Source organism: Oncorhynchus mykiss, chromosome 14 (assembly GCF_013265735.2).
Source record: "Oncorhynchus mykiss isolate Arlee chromosome 14, USDA_OmykA_1.1, whole genome shotgun sequence".
NCBI classification, from domain to species: Eukaryota; Metazoa; Chordata; class Actinopteri; order Salmoniformes; family Salmonidae; genus Oncorhynchus; species Oncorhynchus mykiss.
In genome coordinates this window covers 4,530,469-4,555,353 of record NC_048578.1, presented here as the reverse complement: position 1 = coordinate 4,555,353, position 24,885 = coordinate 4,530,469, and the positions used below count along the sequence as shown (strand labels likewise).

At 39.8% G+C, this 24,885-nt stretch overlaps 1 protein-coding gene across 1 annotated transcript in view; it reads left to right on the top strand.

Moving 5' to 3' along the window:
* The window catches only part of LOC100136712 (alpha-1B adrenoceptor), a 36,124-nt gene extending 12,514 nt beyond the window's left edge, over positions 1-23,610 (top strand). Inside the window, 2 exon segments of the mRNA NM_001124675.1 lie at positions 22,792-22,933; positions 23,196-23,610. Coding sequence (NP_001118147.1) covers positions 22,792-22,933; positions 23,196-23,610 — 557 coding nt within the window.
* Positions 23,611-24,885: the final 1,275 nt, after the last annotated feature.

Genomic DNA, 24,885 nt, shown 5'->3' with positions numbered 1-24,885 from the left:
AACAATGCCATCTAAATCCAAGTTTGTGGGCACGCCTCATCTACCTAGCAGGGCAGTATCTGCATTTACTATCAATGCTGAACTTTGTGGTTTATTATGAGCATACAAATACACAGGCAGTCTGTTCTCGCTCTGCGCTCGTTCTAGCTTGTAGTGTGGATAATTGTTATGTTTATGACAAAAAGGTAACATTGTTAATATTGTCATGACCACATGCAGTGGCAGGGGGAAATGTCTTGTCTCATCATGGTACTGTCTTTGATGACCCTAAAAAGTTTCAAGTTGATAGGCCATTGTGAAGTGGATTTACAACTCGGCCATTATAACTGGAGCATCTCTTAACTAATCCCTTAAATGTTCTAAAACGGTAAATTAAGAGCTGTACTATGGGCCTACATACCAAATGTTGCGTTATCTGTAGTTATGTTTCATGATAATAGGTTTTTCAAAGGTTTTCCAAAAGAAAAATCTATCCTGGCAGACCATATGGTTCATTGATGCATATGTGTTCAGCATAAAGTAAGAAAGACACCTACTTACAAAGTCTAGGTCAAATGGGGCGGCAGATATGAGGGTTTAAGTGAGACTGCTATAACAGCGCCACCTATAGGCCAATCTCTGTCATCTCTGTCAAGTTACTCATGGCCTCTAGTTTCTGTGTGCCAAATTAGAAGAAAAGTGACCAATCTATGCTTCAATTATTTGGCTTCGCTGTGAACCCCTAATAAATTCAACAGTCGGACAATGGATGAAGACACTCCAAGTATTTAATTTTTAAAAAATCATTCAGATATTGACTGAATTGTAGCACATATGATTGTACTGGCAAGGACAAATAGTGAATTGAGTTCAGGCATTTGTGGAAATTCAGGTATTCAATTTATTGTACATTTTTACTTTTTTTCTTATATGAAAATGTTCTTAATATATCAGGTATTTTTTGTATACATTAATGAAATAAAGAAAATAAGAAAATAATATGTGCTGGTGTCACGTTCTGACCTTAGTGGGGTGGGCAGTCTGTCTGTTTTTCTATGTTTGTTTTGAGTTTGGCCTAGTATGGTTCTCAATCAGAGGCAGCTGTCAATTGTTGTCCCCGATTGAGAATCATACTTAGGTAGCCTGGGTTTTACTTTTGGTTTGTGGGTGTTTGTTTCTGTGTGAGTGTTTGGGCCACATCGTTTATTGTTTTGTTCCAGTGTTCAGTTTGTTTATTAAAAAGACATGAACACTTACCACGCTGCACCTTGGTCCTCCTCTATATCTCCAGATGACATCCGTTACAGCTGGGTGTATTTGCATACATTAAAACATTAATCTAATAAGGGTAGAACAGGGCTACAACTCTGCGCTCTCTCTAGGCCTATCTGCGCTCAACTGCGGTGTCTAGACTGCATCATTAATTATTCATTACTGTTGTCATGTTCACTTGCATAATTCAACAAGTGTGTCAAGCGAAGTATAACCATGTGATTTCATATCAAAATCCTTGTCTCTAGATTACACCTATCTGTACATATCGTTTGTGAGATTAGACATATCACCGCAATCCAAGTGTTCATTTTCAGGAAGTTGCGTTCACTTCAGCGAATCTAATTTGTACATTCATCAACTATATTAAATCAGACTTTTTTTCAATTGTACACAAAAAAAATCAACACCCGTCAAAGGAAAGTTATTTCATCTCTTTCTTGTGATGAAACTGTCGAGACGGTGCGTTAAATCCCTGACACAGCATTGGTGTTTTTATAGATGCAATGGAAAGCCAATGTATTCCACTGTTTGCCAGGCCATTACAAACGTTTCAGCGGTCGTTACGTTAACAGGAAAAAACGAATGGCACAAGCAGGGGTTGGAATATAAATTATTTTCCAATCGTTTCTTTCTGAACGGAACCATTTTTTTTTATTTCCATTCCACTGTTCCAAACAGCTTAATAATTCTCTGAACCGTTTCGAACCCCCCAAAAACGAATGGTTTATATCGTTCCTTTCCGTTCATTTTTAAACCTCTGAAATTAAAGTTGTTGTTAACACATAGCTTGACATTAAATTACTTCACCAGTATCCGTGTGGATAGAGAAGCTTGCTTTGGAGTGGGTGAGCGATTTCATCTGTATAGGAAAGTCATTAAGAGCACATTGTATTTTACCGTAACAGCATGGTTTAATCATTATGAAAGAAACAAACTGTGCTGCCAGTCAAAACAAATCAAATTGTATTGGTCGCATTCACATGTTTAGCAGATGTTATTGTGGGTGTAGCGAAATTATTGTGTTCCTAGCTCCAACAGTGCAGTAATATCTAACAAAGCGCAGCAATAAACACAAATCTAAAAGTAAAATAAGGTAATTCTAGGACAGGCAATGTCGGAGTCCGGAGTATAAATATATTTATATATATATACGAACAAAAATATAAACGCAACATGCAGCAATTTCATTGATTTTACTGAGTTACAGTTCATGTGAAGAAATCAGTCAATTGAAATAAATTCATTAGGACTTAATCTATGGATTACACATGACTGGGAATACAGATATGCATCTGTTGGTCACAGATACCTTTAAAAAATGGGCCTCGGGATATTGTCACGTTATGTTTGCGCATTCAAATTGCGATCGATAAAATGCATTTGTGTATGTATGCCTGTAGTTTTTGCATGCCTTTACCATAACCCCACCGGCACCATGGGGCAACATTAACATCAGCACACCGCTTGTCCACTCGACGCCAAACACGTGGTCTGCGGTTGTGAGGCAGGTTGAACATACTGCCAAATTCTCAAAAAAGTCATTGGAGGTTATGTTAGAGAAGTAAACATTAAAATATCTGGCAAAAGCTCTGGTGGATTGCACGCTCCCTCAAAACTCTGTCCAATTGCATGCTCCCTCAAAAACTTGAGACATCTGTGACATTGTGTTGTGTGACAAAACTGCACATTATAGAGTGGCTTTTTATTGTCCACAACACAAGGTGCACCTATGTGATGATTATGCTGTTTAATCAGATGCTTGATATTCCACACCTCTCAGGTGGATGGATTATCTTGACAAAGGACATGTAAAGTAATTTGTGCACATCGTTTGAGAGAAATAAGCTTCTTGTGCATATGGAGAATTTCTGAATATCTTGTTTCAGCTCATGAAACATGGGACCAACACTTTACATGTTGCGTTTATATTTTTTGTTCAGTACACATACATATATATATATATATATATATATATATATATATATATATATATATATATATATATGACGGGCTGTATAAACATTATGTGGATAGAATATATAGTCACAGTGTAGTGCGTGAGATGCAACTGAAATTTTGCGGGTGAGGAGAGAGGATGGAGGAAGCTTGCCTTGAAGCCCTGGGCATCTTGATATGACATGAATTATCAGAATTATGCCCACAGAATTAAACCTACGGAGGAGCGGCTTCTATTGAGGAACTTTGAAAGTCTTTGAACTTGAGAGTTGGTTTAACTTTGGACCAGAGCAAACGTCAAGTATTTTCCTGTATTTGGCTCCATTCATTGTTCCTTCTATCCTGCCACCACCATCCTTCATGGTAGGGATGGTGTTAGATGGGTGATGAGTCAGGCCAAAGAGTTAAGTTTTTGTCTCAGCAGACCACAGATTATTTTGCCTTATGCTCTCCGTCTTTTACATGCCTTTTTACAAACACCAGTTGTGTTGTCAAGTGCCTTTTTCTCAAGAGTGGCTTTCGTCTGACCACTCTCCCATAAAGCCCATATTGGTGAAGTGCTGTAGAGACTGTTGTCCTCCGGCAGGTTCTTTCACCTCAGCCAATTAACTCTTTAGCTCTGTACAATATTTTCACACTATCTTTTAAAAAATCTGCAAGCTCTGTTAAGTTGGTTGTTGATCATTGCTCGACAGTCATTTTCAAGTCTTGCCATAGATTCAAGCCAATTTAAGTCAGAACTGTAACTAGGCACTCAGGAACATTCAATGCTGTCTTGGTAAGCAACTCCAGTGTATATTTGGCCTTGTGTTTTAAGTCATTGTCCTGCTGAAAGGTGAAATTGTCTTCCAGTGTCTGTTTGAAAGCAGACTGAACCAGGTTTTCCTCGTGCTTAGCTCAATTCCATTTATTTTTATACAAAGAAAACTCCCTAGTCCTTGCTGATGACAAGCATACCCATAACATGATGCAGCCACCAACATGCTTGAAAATATGAAGAGTGGTACTCAGTGATGTGTTGTGTTGGATTTGCCCCAAACATAACGCTCTGTGTTCTGGACATAAAGTTAATTGCTTTGCAACATTTTTTGCAGCTTTACTTTAGTGCCTTATTGAAAACCGGATTAATGTTTTGGAATATTTTTTAAATTCTATACAGACTTCCTTTTTTCACTATTTTTCCACCTTTTTTCACTAATTTAGGTTAGTATTGTGGAGTAACTACAATGTTGTTGATGCATCCTCAAATTTTCTCCTATCACAGCCATTAAACTCTGTTTTAAAGTCACCATTGGTCTCATGGTGAAATCCCTGAGCGGTTTCCTTCCTCTCCGGCAACTGAGTTAAGAAGGATGCCTGTCTCTTTGTAGTGACTGGGTGTATTGATACACCATCCAAAGTGTAATTAATATCTTCACCATGCTCAAGGGGATATTCAATGACTACTTTTTATTTTACCCCTCTAACGAAAGTTGCCCTTCTTTGCGAAGCATTGGAAAACCTCCCTGGTCTTTGTGGTTTAATCTTTGTTTGAAATTCACTGCTCGATTGAGTGACCTTACAGATAATTGTATGTATGTGTGGGATACAGTCATTCAAAAATCATGTTAAACACTTTTATTCCATGCAACTTATGTGACTTGTTAAGCAAATGTTTACTACTGAACATACTTAGGCCTGCCATAACAAATACTTATTGACTCAAGACATTTCAGCTTTTCATTTTTTTATTAATTTGTACACATTTCTAAAAACATAATTCCATATTGGCATTGTGGGGTATTGTGTGTAGGCCAGTGATGCAATAATACATTTAAAGAATCAGGCTGTAACACAACAAAATGTGGAAAAAGTCAAGCAGTGTGAATACTTTCTGAAGGCACTGTATATATTACCACTCGTTTATTACTGTAAGTATTTATATATCCCTGCTACCAGTCACTTTTCATCCCTGTTTACATGTACTGTATATCTGCCTATCATGCCAACACTGTCACGATGGCACCCACCCACCCACACAACAAATCCACCCATTACTTATGCTGCTGCCGTACTGTTTATTATTATTAATCCTGCTACCAGTCACTTTCTCCTAATCCCCGCCTACAGGTACACACAGTATCTACCTCAAATACTCCAGCATTCTTTTTAGAACTTATCAATAGCCAAGTGAATTTAATCTTGTTTATAGACTACGTTTTGCATGTCCATGTCTAGACTGCAATTTACAGTAGGCCTAGCCCCTATATTAGTCGGAATGCTGTAGCTTATGTTTAACAATGTATTTCCATATTGAAGCAACGCAATTGTAACATTGTGGACTGTAAAAAAAAATCTAAATATTGGGCAGGTTATTTAACCAACTTGGCTATAATTGACTAACATTCAAATTAGAGTTGATGACAATGCAATACATAAAAGACTAAATACTCAACTTGAAGTAACAACATTTTTAGCCATGGAGCATGTTCTGATTGGTCAGTGAGAAGCCAAGCCATGACACACCCACTACTTGTTTATTCATCAAAACCCAGTCACTGCCAGCTACTGCACCCATCATTTTGGTTGTGAAAATATAAAAAATATAACGCTACCATCAGCACTATGATTTACCTTTGCGTTAGGTTTGTTAAAATCGAGCACAGTATGTAAAAAATGTCACCTCTCAATCGCTCTAATACACAACAATACATGTCTTTAAACACAATCCTGCACAACCTAAACCTCCCTCATCCTCATCTCAAATACCTGTCTGTAAACCTCCCTCAGCTCATTGACCGATCAGTAGCCCTTAGCAGTGGGACTTTTCTAGACATGTCTTTGTATTGTGTTTTGAGAATCTGCAGAGAAGAAGAATGAGATGGTTGTGTCGTTACTGTTGTAGTCTTGATGCCATACCTTTCAGTATCCCTTTCCGGTTTTTGTCCCACAATGTTGTTGTGCTCCATAATGGCAAGTTGTGTCCACTCCCTCATGCGTGTGTACCTAAAATACAACCGCTTTAGGGTATATTTCAGCAGGGCACTGTGGAAGGACTCCAGGTAAACCAAGTTTTACAAAGAGAAAAGGGGGTAGACTAAATTGATGACATGGTCTGGAAGGTACTCTATGGTTCACAGGCTCTCTCTAACCACCTGTAACCACATATCACAAACCCATACACACACTACCCAATTCATGTAAAATTGAGCTCTCTTAGCTGTCAGGTCATACATATTTTTGCCAACTTACCTTCACCTTGTGCAGAGCTAGGGGTTGGAAGCACATTCTGATGGAATAAGATTCTGTATGACCTACAACAAAATACACAACAATATACAATTTAACCAATTGATCTCTATTAGACTGGCTAGCTTAGCACACCTAAGATGGACATTTCAATATTGCCAGCTTGCTGTTAACAAGATTGCTAGCCAACTGAGAACCAACTAACCAATCATAGACGATTTAAACAAATTCCTCATTGCTACCAACACACAAACAGAGAGTGAGTTAGCTTTCTCGGCCATTCTATTTTTAGTAGCAGTGTTTTCAAGGTAAGAGTGGAATAGATGACTACCAGATTGCGCTACTCTTATTTGCTAACATTAGCTAGCTCAACGTTAGAATGAACAAACATTTTTTTTTACTCTGCTGAAGTTAGCATTGGCAAAATTGATTGACAGTGTGCATCCAAAAGACCGCTATATGATTTTGTTGACGTCTTTCAGAGTTCAATACAGGACTGTATCTAGTTGGTCCAGCTAGGCTAGCTAACGTTAGGTTACTTCTAATAGAAAATCTTTCATTTTGTTATGAAAGAAAAAAATAGATGGTTTCGCATCACTTCTCAGCTGGCGTCGAAATGGATTCCTCATCAATTCAGATTAAAAATCCCTTTGATCATCTTTAGTCACTGTAAACATAATTCTTGATAGCAGCAAGCAGGTTAGCTTTTTTAGTCATGAATCTTGTTCTGGACGCCGCTCTGCATAGTGGTCACTAGTTAGCACAGCCACAAAGACAAAACATCAGATTTTTAACATAACCTTAACCACCATAACGCCTAACCTTAAATTAAGACCAAAAAGCTAATTTAAAAAAAAATGAATTTGTACAATATAGCCAATTTTGAATTAATTGCTGCCTTATTTAGGGGGGACTCATTCAGTTCTACGGGCAGCATCATGGGAAATATCAGCTCGGTAGAATGGTGAATGATAACTCCTTTTGCACTTGTTTGTAATTAGCACAGCCAGGCACAGAACATCACACGGGCATGATGACAAACGTTAATGAAAAACAAATGTAAAAAAAAATATATTGCCTAGAGAAATTCTGAGATTTCTGTGTGTTGTTCGTTTGAAGTAAACAATGCCATATAAATCTAAGTTTGTGGGTACACCCCATCTACCTAGTGGGGCGGTATCTAGATTCGCTATGAATGCCAGACTTTGTGGTTCACTATGAGCACGTGAATACACAGAAAGTCAAAACTTCCTGATTCTACCAGTTAAATTAAAATGCACTCTTTCCAACTTGTGGTTTGGGTCATTTTTATGTATGACAAAAATGCAATGTTGTTAATATAGTAATGACTATGTGCAGTGGCAGAGCCAGGGTGAATTTTCCTTTAAAGCTAAAGATCACAAATTCCTGAAACCTGGATTCATCAATTACAAATATTTAATTTTCTATGCATTCCAACACCTAGCTGGACAGCAAGATTAGCATGGATTCTCAAACAATTTTATTATATAGGCTAATGAGTGCAGCTGGTTTGTGCACTCACTCCGGTTAGTGTCAAGCATCGCAGGTGAGAGGGAATCTCATAGGCTAATGAGCTGAGAGTGGACACTAGGAGCTACGCCTTAGGAATGAAAACACTGAGTTGAAAATCACAGACAGGAAGTATGGAATAAGTGGGCTGTGTATTTGTGTGTGTGTGTGTGCGTATGCCTGTGTGTGTGTGCACTCGCATACATGCTTGTCTGTATTGTGTGTGTGTGTGTTGGGTTTACACAGTGGCTGTGTGTATTGGTCCAGGCACTGACCCATGGTCATGGCCCCCAGGGGCCTCTCTCTGTGTGTAGGGCCCAGTCCTGAGGGAGAGGCAGACAGGCACACAGCTGTGTTGGCCCGGGCAAATGCCAGCTTTACGGCCCCTCTGAGGCTCTGTGCAGGAAGCAAAGCTTCCCAGTACACACTGGTCCCCCTCTCAGTCCCAGTACACTGCTCCTTTCATTTGGCACAAAATCTTTAGCTCAGGCCAAGGTGGCACAGGTAGACAGGGCTGGAGAGAAAGAGAGGAAGAGATAGACCAGCCACCAGCAATTCTCTCTGTGTGGCAAGGAAGACATGGCTGCAGTGTTTACAGTGAGGCTTGTGTCGCAGGTGGCACAATTGCATTTGCAATTAAGGTAATGTGTGTTTTAGTCTGACAGACTGAGATTGAGAGTGAGAAAGAGAGATGGGGGAGAGAGAGAGAGGGATAATGTTATCTGTACGTGTCTTGGCCTCCTGTACAGTAGATGAATGGCCCAGTGCTTAGTGGTTGGTATTTTCACATGCTATTTTCTCCCCTAGACATCAACCCTAAATGGTATTACGTAACCTAGAATTGATGCAGAGTAGGACTGCTTGAGATGCAGAATAGGTTGGGATTTAATATCTCTCCTCATCTCTCTCCTGCTCCCAGGAGCCCTCCAGACAGGCAGATTAATACCACTCAGAGCTAATTGTCTAGTGGATGCCATGTATCTGGGACTGGGAGCATACAGTACTATGGAAACAGACATTATGTCTGGGCCCAAAGTTGGATCTGGGGTAAGAGTTGGACTGGATTCCCTTGATAGGGTCCAGTCTGGGGTAAAATATGAATTGGGTCCTACCACTGTACACTTTCTCAGAGTCCAGATCCTACAGTAGCTATACAGTAGCTATTACAGTGAAATAATACCATGCTATTGTTTGAGGAGAGTGCACAGTTTTGAACTTTAAAAGTTATTAATAAACCAATTAGACACATTTGGGCAGTCTTGAAACAACATTTTGAACAGAAAAGCAATGGTTCATTGGCTCAGTCTAAAACTTTGCACCTGCACTGCTGCCATCTAGTGGCCAAAATCTAAATTGTACCAAGGCTGGAATAATACATGATGTCCTTTCTCTTGCACTTCAAAGACTTGCACTTTCTTTCAAATGGTATCAAGAATATGTGTATCCTTGCTTCAGGTCCTGAGCTAGAGGCAGTTAGATTTGGGTTTATCATTTTAGGCGAAAATGGAAAAAATGGGTCCGATCCTTAAATGTTTGATAACACAATCTATAAACCACCTGCTTATTTTTTCATAGCTTTGTAGAATTTTGTGTAACTATATACTCTAAATGCTTCACTCAGTTGTAGTTCGAAGACAAGTGTTACCACTAACAGATGCCCTTGCCTTGATATTGCACTGTAAAAAATATCTAGTCGTTTGAACTAATCATTATTAAGTAAGCGGTTCCACAGCCATTGATTTTTTTACTAAACTTTTTGGTCCAAGTGTTACCTGAACTCAAAACAATTTGTGCCCAAACTTAGTTCCAACTTGAGAAAACATAAAATGTGTTTGCTGGAATTGTCTCATATGTTTAACTAGAAATTAATATTTTCTAGGCTGTGGAACTAGTTACACACACATTCACACAAAGTGCTTTTAACATACAATGTTTTCAACTTACATATGACACATGTTGACATAAACTGATTAAACAAAACATTAAGAACACCTTTTCTTTCAATGACATGGAAAGGTGAATCCAGGTGAAAGCTATGATCCATTATTGATGTCACTTGTTAAATTCTCTTCAATCAGAATGAGACAGGTTAAAGAAGGATTTGTAAGCCTTGAGACAGTTGAGACGTGGATTGTGTATGTGTGCCATTCAGAGGGTTAATGGGCAAGACAAAAGATTGAAATGCCTTTGAATAGAGTATGGTAGTAGGTGCCAGGCGCACCAGTTTGTGTCAAGAACTGCAACGCTACTGGGTTTTTCATGCTTAACAGTTTACCGTGTGTATCAAGAATGGTCCACCACCCTAAGGACATCCAGTAACTTGACACAACTGTGGGAACCATTGGAGTCAACATCCCTGTGGAACGCTTTCGAGGTTGCAACTCAATTTTAGGAAGGTGTTCCTAATGTTTTGATATAACCAGTGGACATGATAGCAACTATTTTTGTCATTTTAAGAAGGAACATTAAAACAGAGTAATATGCCCCACCAACATTGGACAACTACACAGAAAATCCTCAAATTGCTATAATAAGTAAATGAAATCAATGATAAGAGAATAGTCAGATTAACTGGTAAATGACAGACATGGTGACGTGGCAGGAAGGTCAGAATTCCATAAACCAAGAGGTTGTGAGATAAAACCATGTTCAATAATTACTGTATAAATGACGATGCACAAAGTAAACGTGTCAAATATGTACAGTACCAGTCAAAAGTTTGGACACACCTATTCATTCAAGGGTTTTTCTTTATTTGTACTATTTTCTACATTGTAGAATAATAGTGAAGACATCAAAACTATGAAATAACACATATGGAATCATGTAGTAACCAAAAAAATGTTAAACAAATCAAATATATTTTAGATTCTTCAAATAGCCACCCTTTCCCTTGATGACAGCTTTGTAAACTCTTGGCATTCTTTCAACTAGCTTCACCTGGATTGCTTTTTCAACAGTCTTGAAGGAGTTCCCACTTATGCTGAGCACTTGTTGGCTGCTTTTCCTTCACTCTGCGGTCCAACTCATCCCAAACTATCTCAATTGGGTTGAGGTTGGGTGATTGTGGAGACCAGATCATCTGATGCAGCACTCCATCACTCTCCTTCTTGGTCAAATAGCTCTTACACAGCCTGGAGGTGTGTTGGGTCATTGTCCTGTTGATTAACAAATGATAGTCCCACTAAGTACAAACCAGATGGGAAGGAGTGTCGCTGCAGAATGCTGAGGTAGCCATGCTGGTTAAGTGTGCCTTGAATTCTAAATAAATCACAGACAGTGTCACCAGCAAAGCAACCCCACACCATCACACCACCTCCTCCATGCTTCACGGTAGAACAACATATGCAGAGATCATCTGTTCACCTACTCTGCATCTCACAAAGACATAGTGGTTGGGACCAAAATCTCAAATTTGGATTCATCATACCAAAGGACAGATTTCCACCAGTCTAATGTCCATTGCTCATGTTTCTTGGCCCAAGCAAGTCTCTTCTTCTTATTGGAGTCGTTTAGTAGTGGTCTCTTTACAGCAATTCAACCATGAAGGCCTAATTCGCGCAGTCTCCTCTGAACAGTTGATGTTGATGTGTCTGTTACTTGAACTCTGTGAAGCATTTATTTGGGCTTTAATTTGTGAGGGTGGTAACTAATGAACTTATCCTCTACAGCAGAGGTAACTCTGGGTCTTCTTTTCCTGTGGTGGTCCTCATGAGAGCCAGTTTCATCATAGTGCTTGATCGTTTTTGAAACTGCACTCAAGAAACTTTAAAAATTCTTGAAATGTTCTGCATTGACTGACTTTCATGTCTTAAAGTAATGGACTGTCGTTTCTCTTTGCTTATTTGAGCTGTTCTTTCTATAGTATGGACTGGTGTTTTACCAAATAGGGCTTAATTGAGATGCATTCCAGGTGACTAATTAATGAAGCTGGTTGAGAGAATGCCAAGAGTGTGCAAAGCTGTCATCAAGGTAAAGGGTGGCTACTTTGAAGAATCTCAAATGTAAAATATGTTTAACACTTTTTTAGTTGCTTTTTGGTTGCTACATGATTCCATGTGTTATTTCACAGTTTTGATGTCTTCGCTATTATTCTACAATGTAGAAAATAGGAAAAAATACTTAAAAACCCTGGAATGAATAGGTGTCCAAACTTTTGACTGGTGTTGAATGTTGAAAACATTGTATGTTAAAAGCGCCGTTGTTGTGTGTAGCCAGTTGCCTTTTTTCTTAAGATGCCCAAATAATCATTTAAGTTGAATGAACATATGATACAAGTTGAGCAAACATACTTGTAAGTTTGGGCCAGCAATGTTATATTGTTCAGGGAACACATGGCCCGATAAATTGAGTTAACATAAAAATACTGTGGAACCAGTTACTTAATAATAATTTGTTGAAACAACTAGATGATTTGTTTTACAGTGTGGTGTCCTGGAAGAGGTTACCCTACATTTTTCTCTAGGAGCAGAGGTCTCCATCTGGCTTGGCAGATATTATGTCCTAACAGAGGTAATTTCACTCACGATTGCCTGGGATTATAGAGCATCCACAATCTCGCCAGGAATGTGTAACTAATTTGGGCCATTCTTCTCTTTAGAGACCAAGTGTGGCTTACATACAAACACACATGTTCACACACACACAGAAATACACAGCACAGCTATTCCATACCTTCCAGTTTGTGATTCATAACTCGGTGTTATCATTCCTAAGTCGTAGCTCTTTGCGCATAGCCCTGTGAAATATGGGTGCTAAGGGGGCTGCAGCAGTACCTGAAAAATCGGAATAAATGTTTTTATTGAAAAATATACATATAAAAAAATAAAAAAAAATTGCACAAAAGTAGTGCACTGGGCCTTTACTAGTCCTGTATTAGAGGACCAATATAGTCGTCTGTAGCACACCAGTGCACAGTGGGGAGTGTGACACAACATAACACAGACCAGCTGCACTCATTAGCTTACATAAAAAAGTGTTTGATGAGAATCCATGCTATTTAGTAAGGAAATGCATGTGGTCTCTCTTTCGCACTTCTTCTCCCACACCCTCTCTCTCCTATCCCTTAATCCCTCGCCCATTCTATTTCTATCTGTTTCCTTCCCACCAGTGCTGGAATCTTCTAGGTTTAGTGTACTGGTACTGACATCAACTTGAGACTGCAGATTTGCTATCTCAAGTGGAAAGCACTCTTTGGGCAGAGAGAGCCACCCCTGGTAGGCATGACTGGGTCCAAGAGCAAGGCTAAGACGTTTATTAGGTTATGTAGCCTAGGGCACATACCAATTACTATTTTTGAAGAGTTGCATCTCGTCCGGAACGCATCTGTCTTTCATCGGAATGTTGGGTCATCCCACGCCCTCGTAGTGCTGTTGTGTCTGTTCCAAGTGGCTAGGACGATGTCCACCAGCCAGGGCTGCTAGTCACATACCTGGGACTAGTGTGGGGTTATTGTCAGGATAAATGAAAATCAAGCAGTACCCCAACCTTACAGGGTGGTAAGTAATTGGAAACTAATAATTTCATTCAATACAATTCTACTCTCCTGCAAATCAAAAAGGTGTTCATCTGTGCAGTTTTTTGGTCTTTTAGATATACTAATATTCTCAATTCCAGAGCATTTCAAAAACTCCCATAGGCCTTTTTCCCATGATATCATGGCACTTATTTCTTTAAAAAATGCAATGTTATGATTGGCCTAACATGAACCCATGTCATCCATTAAACTGTATATGTGGGCGCCTGACTAACTTTTTCCCCTGGTGGCACTGGTGCCATTAACATTTTCAGATGGTGGCACCAGCCCATGATTCGGTTACACCAACATTTTGTCACAGCGTCACACAATAGAAAATGTTTGTAATAATGTTACACACTCTTAGAAAAAAGGGTTCTTCAGCTGTCCCCATAAGATAAGCCTTTTGTGTTCCATGTAGAACCCTTTGTGGAAAGGTTTCTAAATGGAATCCAAAAAGGTTCTAACTGGAACCAAAAAGGGATATTTTATGGGGACAGACAAAGAACCATTTTAAGTTCTAGATAGCACCTTGTTTTGTAAATGTAAAGTCATTCACAGTGCTATTGGTATGGAATGATTCAAGAAATAAGGTGTTTCATCTAACATTTCCAAGCAGGAACGCATGATAAAGATATTTTGATGTGCAACATCTAAACCAGTACATTTTTGGGTTGACAATTAGGCCATTGTGTCACACCCTGATCTGTTTCACCTGTCTTTGTGCTTGTCTCCACCCCTCTCCAGGTGTCACCTATCTTTCTCATTATCCCCAGTATATTTATACCTGTGTTCTCCGTTTGCCTGTTGCCAGTTTGTCTGGTCAGGTCTTACCAGTATGTTTCCCCTCTCCCTGCTTTCTCATGTTCTGTTTCCCCGGTTCTGACCATTCTGCCTGCCCTGACCCTGTCCTGCTGTTCGGTACCTGCCTGACTCTGACCCGTTGTGCACAAATATCAATAGGCTAATTCACTTGGGGCTAATAACTGTGGAAAGGGAAACTTGAAACCAAAACAGGCAACTGTTTTTTTTGTGTGTGATTGAATTAGGAAATTTGCGCATTTTTCTTTACCTCCCCTTCTCTCCATCTAGGCTACTCAGAGCACACAGGGACAAACAGGGGCAGGGCAAACACTTTCATGCGGGATCAGGATGCTACTGTTTGACTAAATCATGGTTTTAGCTGCCCCACAATTATAACCACCCCACCCGTAGCACGCACTCCAGCAGGTGTATCTCACTGATCATCCCTAAAGCCAACACCTCATTTGGCCGCCTTTCGTTCCAGTTCTCTGCTGCCTGTGACTGGAACGAATTGCAAAAATCGCTGAAGTTGGAGACTTTTATCTCCCTCACCAACTTCAAACATCTGCTATCTGAGCAGCTAACCGATCGCTGCAGCTGTACATAGTCTATCTGTAAATAGCCCACCCAATTTTACCTACCTCATCCCCATACTGTTTTTAGTTATTTACTTTTTTTGCTCTTTTGCACACCAATATCTCTACCTGTACATGACCATCTGATCATTTATCACTCCAGTGTTAATCTGCAAAATTGTAACTATTCGCCTCCCTCCTCATGCCTTTTGCACACAATGTATATTAGACTCTCTTTTTTTCTACTGTGTTATTGACTTGTTAAATGTTTACTCCATGTGTAACTCTGTGTTGTCTGTTCACACTGCTATGCTTTATCTTGGCCAGGTCGCAGTTGCAAATGAGAACTTGTTCTCAACTAGCCTACCTGGTTAAATAAAGGTGAAATAAAAAATAAATAAAAAAATTACATTTTGAGCAAAGTGACCAGCTAATTTCCAACTCAAGTTTGTCTACTAGCTCACGTTTGTTGCCGATACTTTAGGCCTAGGGCTTATTTGACACATTATCTGAAAGGATTTGAGGGATGGTTTAAGAGGTTAAGACAGCTTCATGTTCCTCTGTGTCCACATCACTGAGGACTTATCATTGTCCTCTCACACCAGCACAGTCATAAAGGCATGGTAGTGCCTCTTCTGTCTCAAGAAGCTGAAACAATTTGGCATGGCCCCTCAGATCCTTAGGAACTTTTACAGCTGCGCCATCGACAGCATCCTGGCTGGTTGTAATCACTGTATGTTATGGCAACTGCACCGCCTTCGACTGGAAGGCCCTACAGAGGGTGGTGCAGATGGCCCAGTGGATCACTGGGAGTGAGCTCCCATGTACATGCCAGACGGCATCAGAGAAAGGCCCGAAACATTGCCAAAGACTTCATCCACCCGAGACATAGACTGTTCTCCATGCCCCTGTCCAGCAGATGGTACTGGTGCATTAAGGCTCAGACCAAAACTCCTAAACAGCTTCTTTCCCCTGGCCATAAGACTGTTAAATGGCTAACAAATACTGCTCCCCCCACACCCGCTACTAAAATGATTAATGATTAGATTTATTACTACCACTATGCTGCTGTTCATTGATTGCCATTAGTACCTATCTCATTATCTTGCTGCCGGATAACTATTACTTCTGTTTACATGTACAGTGCCTTCAGAAATTATTCACACCATTTGACCTTTTCCACATTTTGTTGTTACAGCTGACCACAGTCAAATTCCACATGGTGACTAGGCTTGTCCATGCTCTGATGCTGCTGATGGTCATTAGTAGCCTACCAAACCTGCTAACTGCCTCGTGCTCAGCACTCTATTGTTCCTTTAATCACTCTGACGTCATTGCAAATGTGTTCTGAAATCGAATCAAATACTTCATGAGAGCCCATGAGCTCATGAAGCGCAACAATCTATAGGCTATGCAATTGCGTGAGAGAACTGTTTTGATGACCTCTATTAAAAAATAGGAGGATAACATCAGCTTTCTATAGGCTAGGCCTACTATATTTATTTCTCAACTTTCCTAATATTAAGCACATTGCTTCTCTTTACAACCGGAGTATATCCAACCTGAATGGCATGAAAATGAACCAAGGGAAAAACATCTTCCATTCGCTATTTAAGTGCATACAGTAGATTACGTGTTTTTTCCCCGTGCCACTGTTTTGAGACTGGACTATTATCATGGACCTTTCTAAATCAAAACACATTTCACACATATACTAAATAATATATGTAAAGACAAGATTAAATCAAGGATAATCAGATGGATGACAATATTAGCCTATCACTTGTGAATGATGCCCATCTTGTGTGCAGTAAGGCAAGAAACGGTGCATGCCTTTTTCAAAATCATAGTAACACACCTCCTGTAGCCTAGCTCATGGACTTTAATGTTTGATAAGGTTAGCATCACTAAAGTGGCCAAATAGCTTCTTAAAAGTAAGCATATTAATCTGCTTTACAATGGGTGTAGAGCCTAACTGGCATACATGGGCAGCGCACAAGTTTTAAGTTAGGGGAAGATCATTTTCACCATAATAATGCACATTTATATTAAAAGCATTACATGCATAATCGCATTTGCGGTCACTTTTGAGAATGGTGTTTTCCCATTTTGGAACATTTGCACATACAGCCTTGTGCGCATTGCTGAACTTATAATGTGAAGAAATAGCCTAATAGTTTATCAACATGTTAAGCTAAAAGTTTTGATCTGTTACGTCAACCTCATTGCTTAAAAACATTTTTTGATGCTAGTGGTTGTATTAATTTGGGATCTATCGCATCCCACAACTGTCCCAGACTACATTTGGAATATTTATTTATTAACCTTTCTGATCTCCCCATCCCGGATCCGGGTTCGTGAATACAGACTCAAGCTCATTACCATAACGCAACGTTAACTATTCATGAAAATCGCAAATGAAATGAAATAAATATGCTAGCTCTCAAGCTTAGCCTTTTGTTAACAACACTGTCATCTCAGATTTTCAAAATATGCTTCTCAACCATTGCAAAACAAGCATTTGTGTAACAGTATTGATGGCTAACGTAGCATTTAGCATTAGCATTCAGCTGGCAACATTTACACAAAAAAACAGAAAAGCATTCAAAAAAATCATTTACCTTTGAAGAACTTCAGATGTTTTCAATGAGGAGACTCTCAGATAGCAAATGTTCAGTTTTTCCTGAAAGATTATTTGTTTAGGACAAATCGCTCCGTTTTCTGCGTCACGTTTAGCTATGAAAAAACCCCTGTATCCAGGATTGTGTAAATCTATCAGCAAGCTCATTAGCATAACACAACGTTAACTATTTATGAAAATCGCAAATGAAATGAAATAAATATGCCATCTCTCAAGCTTAGCCTTTTGTAAACAACACTGTCATCTCAGATTTTCAAAATATGCTTCTCAACCATAGGAAAACAATAATTTGTGTAAAAGTAGCTAGCTAGAGTTAGCATTTCGCGTTAGCATTTAGCGTTAGCATTAGCGTTAGCATCCAGCACGCAACATTAACAAAAACATAAAAGCCTTCAAATAAAATCATTTACCTTTGAAGAACTTCTGATGTTTTCAATGAGGATACTCTCAGTTAGATAGCAGATGCTCAGTTTTTCCAAAAAGATTCCTTGTGTATTAGAAATAGCTCCGTTTTATACATCACATTTGGCTACCAAAAAAAATCCATAAATTCAGTCCTCAAAACGCAAACTTTTTTCCAAATTAACTCCATAATATCGACTGAAAACATGGCAAACGTTGTTTAGAATCAATCATCAAGGTGTTTTTCACATATCTCTTCATTGATACATCGTTCTTGGACACATGCTTTCTCCCCTGAATCAAATGGTAAAGTAGAAGCAGCTGGCAATTGCGCACCGAATTCGACGCAGGACACCAGGCGGACACTTGGAAAATGTAGTCTCTTATGGTCAATCTTCCAATGATATGCCTACAAATACGTCACAATGCTGCTAAGACCTTGGGCGAACGACAGAAAGTGTAGGCTCATTCGTTGCGCAATCACAGCCATATAAGGAGAGAATGGAAAACAGAGCTTCAGAAATTCTGCTAATTCCTGGGTGATGCATCATCTTGGTTTCGCCTGTAGAATGAGTTCTGGGGCACTTACAGACAAAATCTTTGCAGATTCTGAAACTTCAGAGTGTTTTCTTTCCAAAACTGTCAAGAATATGCATAGTCGAGCATCTTTTCGTGACAAAATATCGCGCTTAAAACGGGAACGTTTTTTATCCAAAAATGAAATAGCGCCCCTAGAGCTCTAACAGGTTAAACAGGTAAACTTTTGCACTTATGGGGGATAGTAGAATGACATAGGCTAGTGCTTTTGCTGTTCGTTAGGCCTGCTTCAATATGCACCTCAGAATTGGATAAGGACGTGCGCAGTCGCTTCCCCGATGTGTCTGTCTTCACTTGTAGCCTGTGAGAAAGACCTGATTACATGACAGGCATTGGCTAATAAGATTTGAGCTATCCGAGAGAGCCATGTGAGTTAGACGGGCTGAATATAATAATTATAATTCCCTTCTCCCGAAGCACAAGGGCACAACGGCCACTGCCCGCCAAAGGAATGGATTTTTTTTAGGGTGCATTACGGTCACACTAAGGGGATGCCGCCGGGAAATTTGAGGCATTATCAAATGCTTATCAAATTGTGAATGAGAGACTGATGAAGTGTGTGCAGCCTGCGCAAAGAAAACAAAGCCGAGCTCATGCCTTTCATGCAACTCGTTTTCAAATCATCATTAGAGTTGCATCATGCAACCTTAGAATGTATTAAAAGTCCAAACATATAGCCCAATGTTTGTATCACATTTAAAGTTGCCTAAATAACTGTAAATTAAGCATATGGGAGGACCTGTTTCTTTGTTAACCACTCAACACAGAATAGCCACATGTGCACACTCCCTAAAATCGTTTGGAGAAGATATACTTTATTTTTTATTCAGCTATGTTCAATTGTATTCTTCATACTATACATTAATATAAAATAATGCTACGGAATTCTAAGCAAATCTTGTCTGTTAAATTAACTAATGTAGCCCATAGCCATATGGAAAAGCCAGATCAGGGCCTAACATAAGGGCAACTCCGAGTATGCTATTCTGTCATTTATTCTCACAGCTAAACGCTCCCCTCACCTTTTCCCTTCGCTACTGGAGTTCAGTGCACAACACATCAGCTGTCTAACTAGGCAAAAAAAACTTTCCGAGCAAAACCTTCATATCATAATCGCTACACACAGCCTACATCATTATCAGCATATTATAACATCATAGTCAAAATAGCTACCAGAACTAATGCGTTAGTAAACCCATTACAACGATGCAGTACAGTGTACAGTCAGCAAGGAGCTTAGCAGTTAAATATGACCATGACTTGGAAGAGTTCCAGTGTTGGATAGCCTTAGCCAACTAGCTAACATAGCATCCCTATCTGTTTGAGCAGACTAAACTAGCTAGCTGCATTCACTAGCTAAGTAAGGGAAAGTGAAAAAATACATATAGCTATCGCTCTCTCGCGCACGCTTCATTTTTCAAGAAATTGATTTGTTCAAAACTGTTCAACTATTGTCTTTCTCACTCTGAGTCGACTACTCATGACATTTTATGCACTGCTGTGCTAGCTAGCTGTAGATTATTATTTCAGTACTAGATTCATTCTCTGATCCTTTGATTGGGTGTTCAACATGTCAGTTCATGCCACAAGAGCTCTGATAGGTTGGAGTACATGCTCTGGAAGTTGTCATAATAACTATGTTAGTCTGAATTGAAGTCAATGTACCCAGAAGAGGACGGAAACTAGCTGTCCTCCGGCTACACCATGGTGCTACCCTACAGAGTGCTGTTGAGGCTACTGTAGACCTTCATTGCAAAACAGTGTGTTTGAATCAATTATTTGGTGACATGTTGGATTATAGCTTGAAATTTGTTCATGTTACCATACTACAACTTATTGATTACTTTACATGTATGTTGGGGTCAATGGAGGGTGGATAAGAACTAGGTGTATGGAAAGTTACTGAGTGAGACAATGGGGGTAGGCAGGAAGTTTACATTCTGTTCATGACTAGCAACAGAGATGTGTTGGCTATCTAGACGTGCAAGGAGGTGACTCCTCCTAGGAGGAGGGTATAAATATATGTGCTTGTGTAAATATGTGTTTGTCTTTTGCAGCTGTTTGACCCAGTGGGTGAATAAACTTGGTTTGAGGTTTTACTAGTTGTCCGTGAGTTATTTACTCTGTTTGTCAAAACTAAACTCATGTGACTATATTTAGTATAGTTTGATCTAAAAAGGATAACGAATGTTTCACTATTTAAATGTTTCAGAAATTCACTGAGGATTATGGTCCTCCCCTGAGGAGCCACCACTCATGTGCAATAATAGCGTTTAACATAATTTTTGAATGACTACCTCATTTCTGTAGCCCACACATACAATTACCTTTAAGCGCCCTCAGTTGAGCAGTGAATTTAAAACACATATTCAAACACAAAGACCAGGGAGGTTTTCCAATGCCTCGCAAAGAAGGGCAACTTTCGTTAGAGGGGTAAAATAAAAAGTAGTCATTGAATATCCCCTTGAGCATGGTGAAGTTATTAATTACACTTTGGATGGTGTATCAATACACCCAGTTACTACAAAGATACACGCGTCCTTCCTAACTCAATTGCTGGAGAGGAAGGAAACCGCTCAGGGATTTCACCATAAGGCCAATGGTGACTTTAAAACAGTTAGAGTTTAATAGTTCTTATAGGAGACAACTGAGGATGGATCAACATTGCAGTTACTCCACAATACTAACCTAAGAGTAAAAAGAAGGAAGCCTGTACAGAATAAAGATATTCCAAAACATGCATGCTATTTGCACCAAGCCACTTGACACTGCAAAACATGTGGCAAAGAGCAATTCATCTTTTTGTCCTGAATACAAAGTGTTATGTTTTGGTCAAATCCAATACAACACATTGCTGAGAACCGCTTTACATATTTTCAAGCATAGTCATAGACTGCATCATGTTATGGGTATGCTTGTTATCATTAAAATCCTAGAGGAACACCTGGTACAGTCTGCTTTCCACCAGACACTGGGAGATTAATTCACTTTTTAGCAGGACAATAAACTAAAACACAAGGCCAAATCTACACTAGAGTTGCTTACAAAGAAGACAGTGAATGTTCCTGAGTGGCCACGTTACAGTTTTGACTTAATCCTACTTGTAAATCTATGGCAAGACATGAAAATTATTGTCTAGCAATGATCAACAACCAATTTGACTGAGCTTGAAGATTTTTGCAAAGAAAAAGTGGCAAATGTTGCGCAATCCAGGTGTTTGAAATCTCTTAGAGACTTACCAGAAAGACTCACAGTTGTAAACGCTGCCAAAGGTGCTTCCTCAAAATCAATTTAAGCCATTTAGAATTCAGGCTGTAACAAAACAAAATGTGGAATAAGTCAAGGGGTATGAATACCTTCTGAAGGCACTGTATATATTACTACTAGTTTATTAACATAAGTATATCTATATCCCTGCTACCAGTCACTTTTCATCCCTGTTTACATGTACAGTACCAGTCAAAGGTTTGGACACACCTATTCATTTAAGGGTTTTTCTTTATTTGTACTATTGTCTACATTGAAGAGTAATAGTAAAGACATCAAAACTATGAAATAACACATATGGAATCATGTAGTAAACAAAAGTGTTAACAAATCAAAATATATTTTATATTCTTCAAAGTAGTCGCCCTTTACCTTGATGACAGCTTTGTACAGTCTTTGCATTCTCTCAACCAGCTTCACCTGGAATGATTTTCAAACAGTCCTGAAGGAGTTCCCACATATGCTGAGCACTTGTTGGCTGCTTTTCCTTCACTCTGCGGTCCAACTCATCCTAAACCATCTCAATTGAGTTGAGGTCAGGTGATTGTGGAGGCCAGGTCATCTGATGCAGCACTCCATCACTCTCCTTGGTCAAATAGCCCTTACATAGCCTGGAGGTGTGTTGGGTCAAGGTCCTGTTGAAAAACAAATGATAGTGGGACTAAGTGCAAACCAGATGGGATGGCATATCGCTGCAGAATGCTGTGGTAGCCATGCTGGTTACGTGGGCCTTGAATCCCTCTGTGACAGGGGGAGTGGAAACTTACTGTGTGCAACAGTGAGTGGCAATTGATGGCAAGCTGTTAAAACATTTCTAGCATGTCTGGGTAACAGGTTTGACGTGTTACGCTCAGTTTTCCACCACAGAACACCAGAAAATGGCCACAAATATTACAACCAGCTTACCTGCTTTTACTGGTTTTTCGTTTTTTTTATAATTGTTTTTTAAATTTATTTAGAAAATATTATTTTAAAAGGAATATAAAAATGTATAATCTTTATCTGTTCCTGTCCCCCCCCAGGGTCTTTCAATCCAGACTTCCGCCCTCCTGAGACACTGTTCAAGGTGATCTTCTGGCTGGGCTACTTCAACTCCTGTCTCAACCCCATAATCTACCCCTGCTACAGCCGAGAGTTCAAACTGGCATTCATACGCATCCTCAGGTTGGTCTATTACTTTACTACCTATCATATTACTGTACTCCTTAATTCCTCTGCATCTTCAGATTGGTCTTTCATATTACAATTTACTCTGAGAGTGGCCAAGTATTGTTCGTAGTAGCCCTTTGTGTGTCTAAAGTTCTGTACATTGTGGTTGTTGTTCTGAGCCATGTAGAAGCCAAATTCAAATGTCCACTTTTACCCTAAATGTACAATAAAGCGTTTTAATTTGGACTTAATCCTTCCCCCACCTCTCCATCCTCAGATGCCAGTGCCACCATAGGAGACGCCCAGGCTGGCATGGCTACAACTACCGTACCTCCCACTTCAATTCCGCCAGCCACTCACGAAAGAACTCGGCTGAGTCTGGTCACTCACAGAAGAACCCTGCCTGTCTCAACGGGAGCCAGCGCACCCTGTCCTCCTCAGCCAGCCCCAGTCCGAGCTACATGCTGGCTTGCCCAGAGGGGGAGGCCCTCTACACCTGCTGGGCCTCCGCCGCCTCCAGGTCCCCCTCCTTGCTGCCTGGGAGTCCTGCTAGCTGCCAACTGGGAACACTGAGGGGGGGTGTGGGGAGTGGAGGGACGTCTTACAGGGAGTCTGGTCAGGGGGTGTTCTTGTTCCCCTGTGGGGGGCAGAACGGGGAGTGTGGAGGGGACATACCTGAGGATAAGGTGTGACTCTCTGGTAGTCTTACAGACCCATGAGTTGTTGTTGAATGATTCCTGATGGGGATTTGAATCATGTTTAGTCCTGGACTGATGATGGGGAGTGATGTATGGTTCCATTCACTGTCAGTGGTTCATGTCAAGTGATCCTCGAACGGTCAATGGTTTCGTATTGTTGGTATGGGAAATGGTTGACGATGCCCTCTGCTGTATGTTAGCCAGCTTTACTGAGCATCAGGATCAATCCAGCATCTGTTAAATCAAACTATCACTATCACTATCAGAGGAAAACGACTACAGATGAGGCTGTACTGTATTTCTCATAAACCACAAACTGTATACTATGGATTTGACAGAAACAAAGTCATGAAACCTTGGGACTACGTGTGGAACTGCACCCTAAACTGTCATCCTTCCTCTTTCAGTTTATCCTGATCTGTGAATGCCTCTTCTCTGCTGGGTCTGTGGTCAGTCAGAGAATGGGGTTGTGTTACATGTAAAGATCTGATGATCACTTTTCTGTTACTGTCACTTGATATCTGTATGGAATGTTTGTGTAAATAAAGTATAACCTGGTAATTTAGTGTACTCATCAGGAATCTAGTGGTTGCAAAAGATAAAGGAGAAAAAAAAGAATGTGGCGGGAACATAGAGGGTGTGCTTTGATTTAAGAGGAGATTATAAAGCCACTGCTACTGTTACACGCACTACCCCATCTATGAAAAATGTGATACACTCCATAAATAAATGTATTTTCAAACATTACTCAGTCATTCATATGTCAAAGATACTGTATATAGCATACTTAGATTAAGGGCTTGATTCAAGCCGTAGCGTGGAAGAACTGTGTTGTAGCACGCTTGACATTTGAGATCATTTCCAATTGAGCCGACATTTGCAGCGGTTACTGTGAATGCAGTCTTGCGAGCGCGATAATGTTGCCTTTAATTGTAAATCGGGCTACAGTGCAGATCCATCGCGGTACGGATTGAATCGAGCCCTTAACACTTCAACTGTCGTATGCCAATGGCCACTGATTTTCCATTTTGCAAATAAATAAAACAAATGTCTATATTGTACAATATGTGTGTCTCAGTGTGCCTATACCGTTTTTTCTTCTTCTATGGTAGGCCTATCACAATTGGACTTTAAGGAGAAAACAAGTGCATCCATGGGAAATATGGGAGTTTTTTTTTTTTTACCTCTACTGGATCGGTGGGTTGAGCTAACGTAGGCTAATGTGATTAGACATATCTCATATTGCAGAAAGCTTAAATTCTTGTTAAT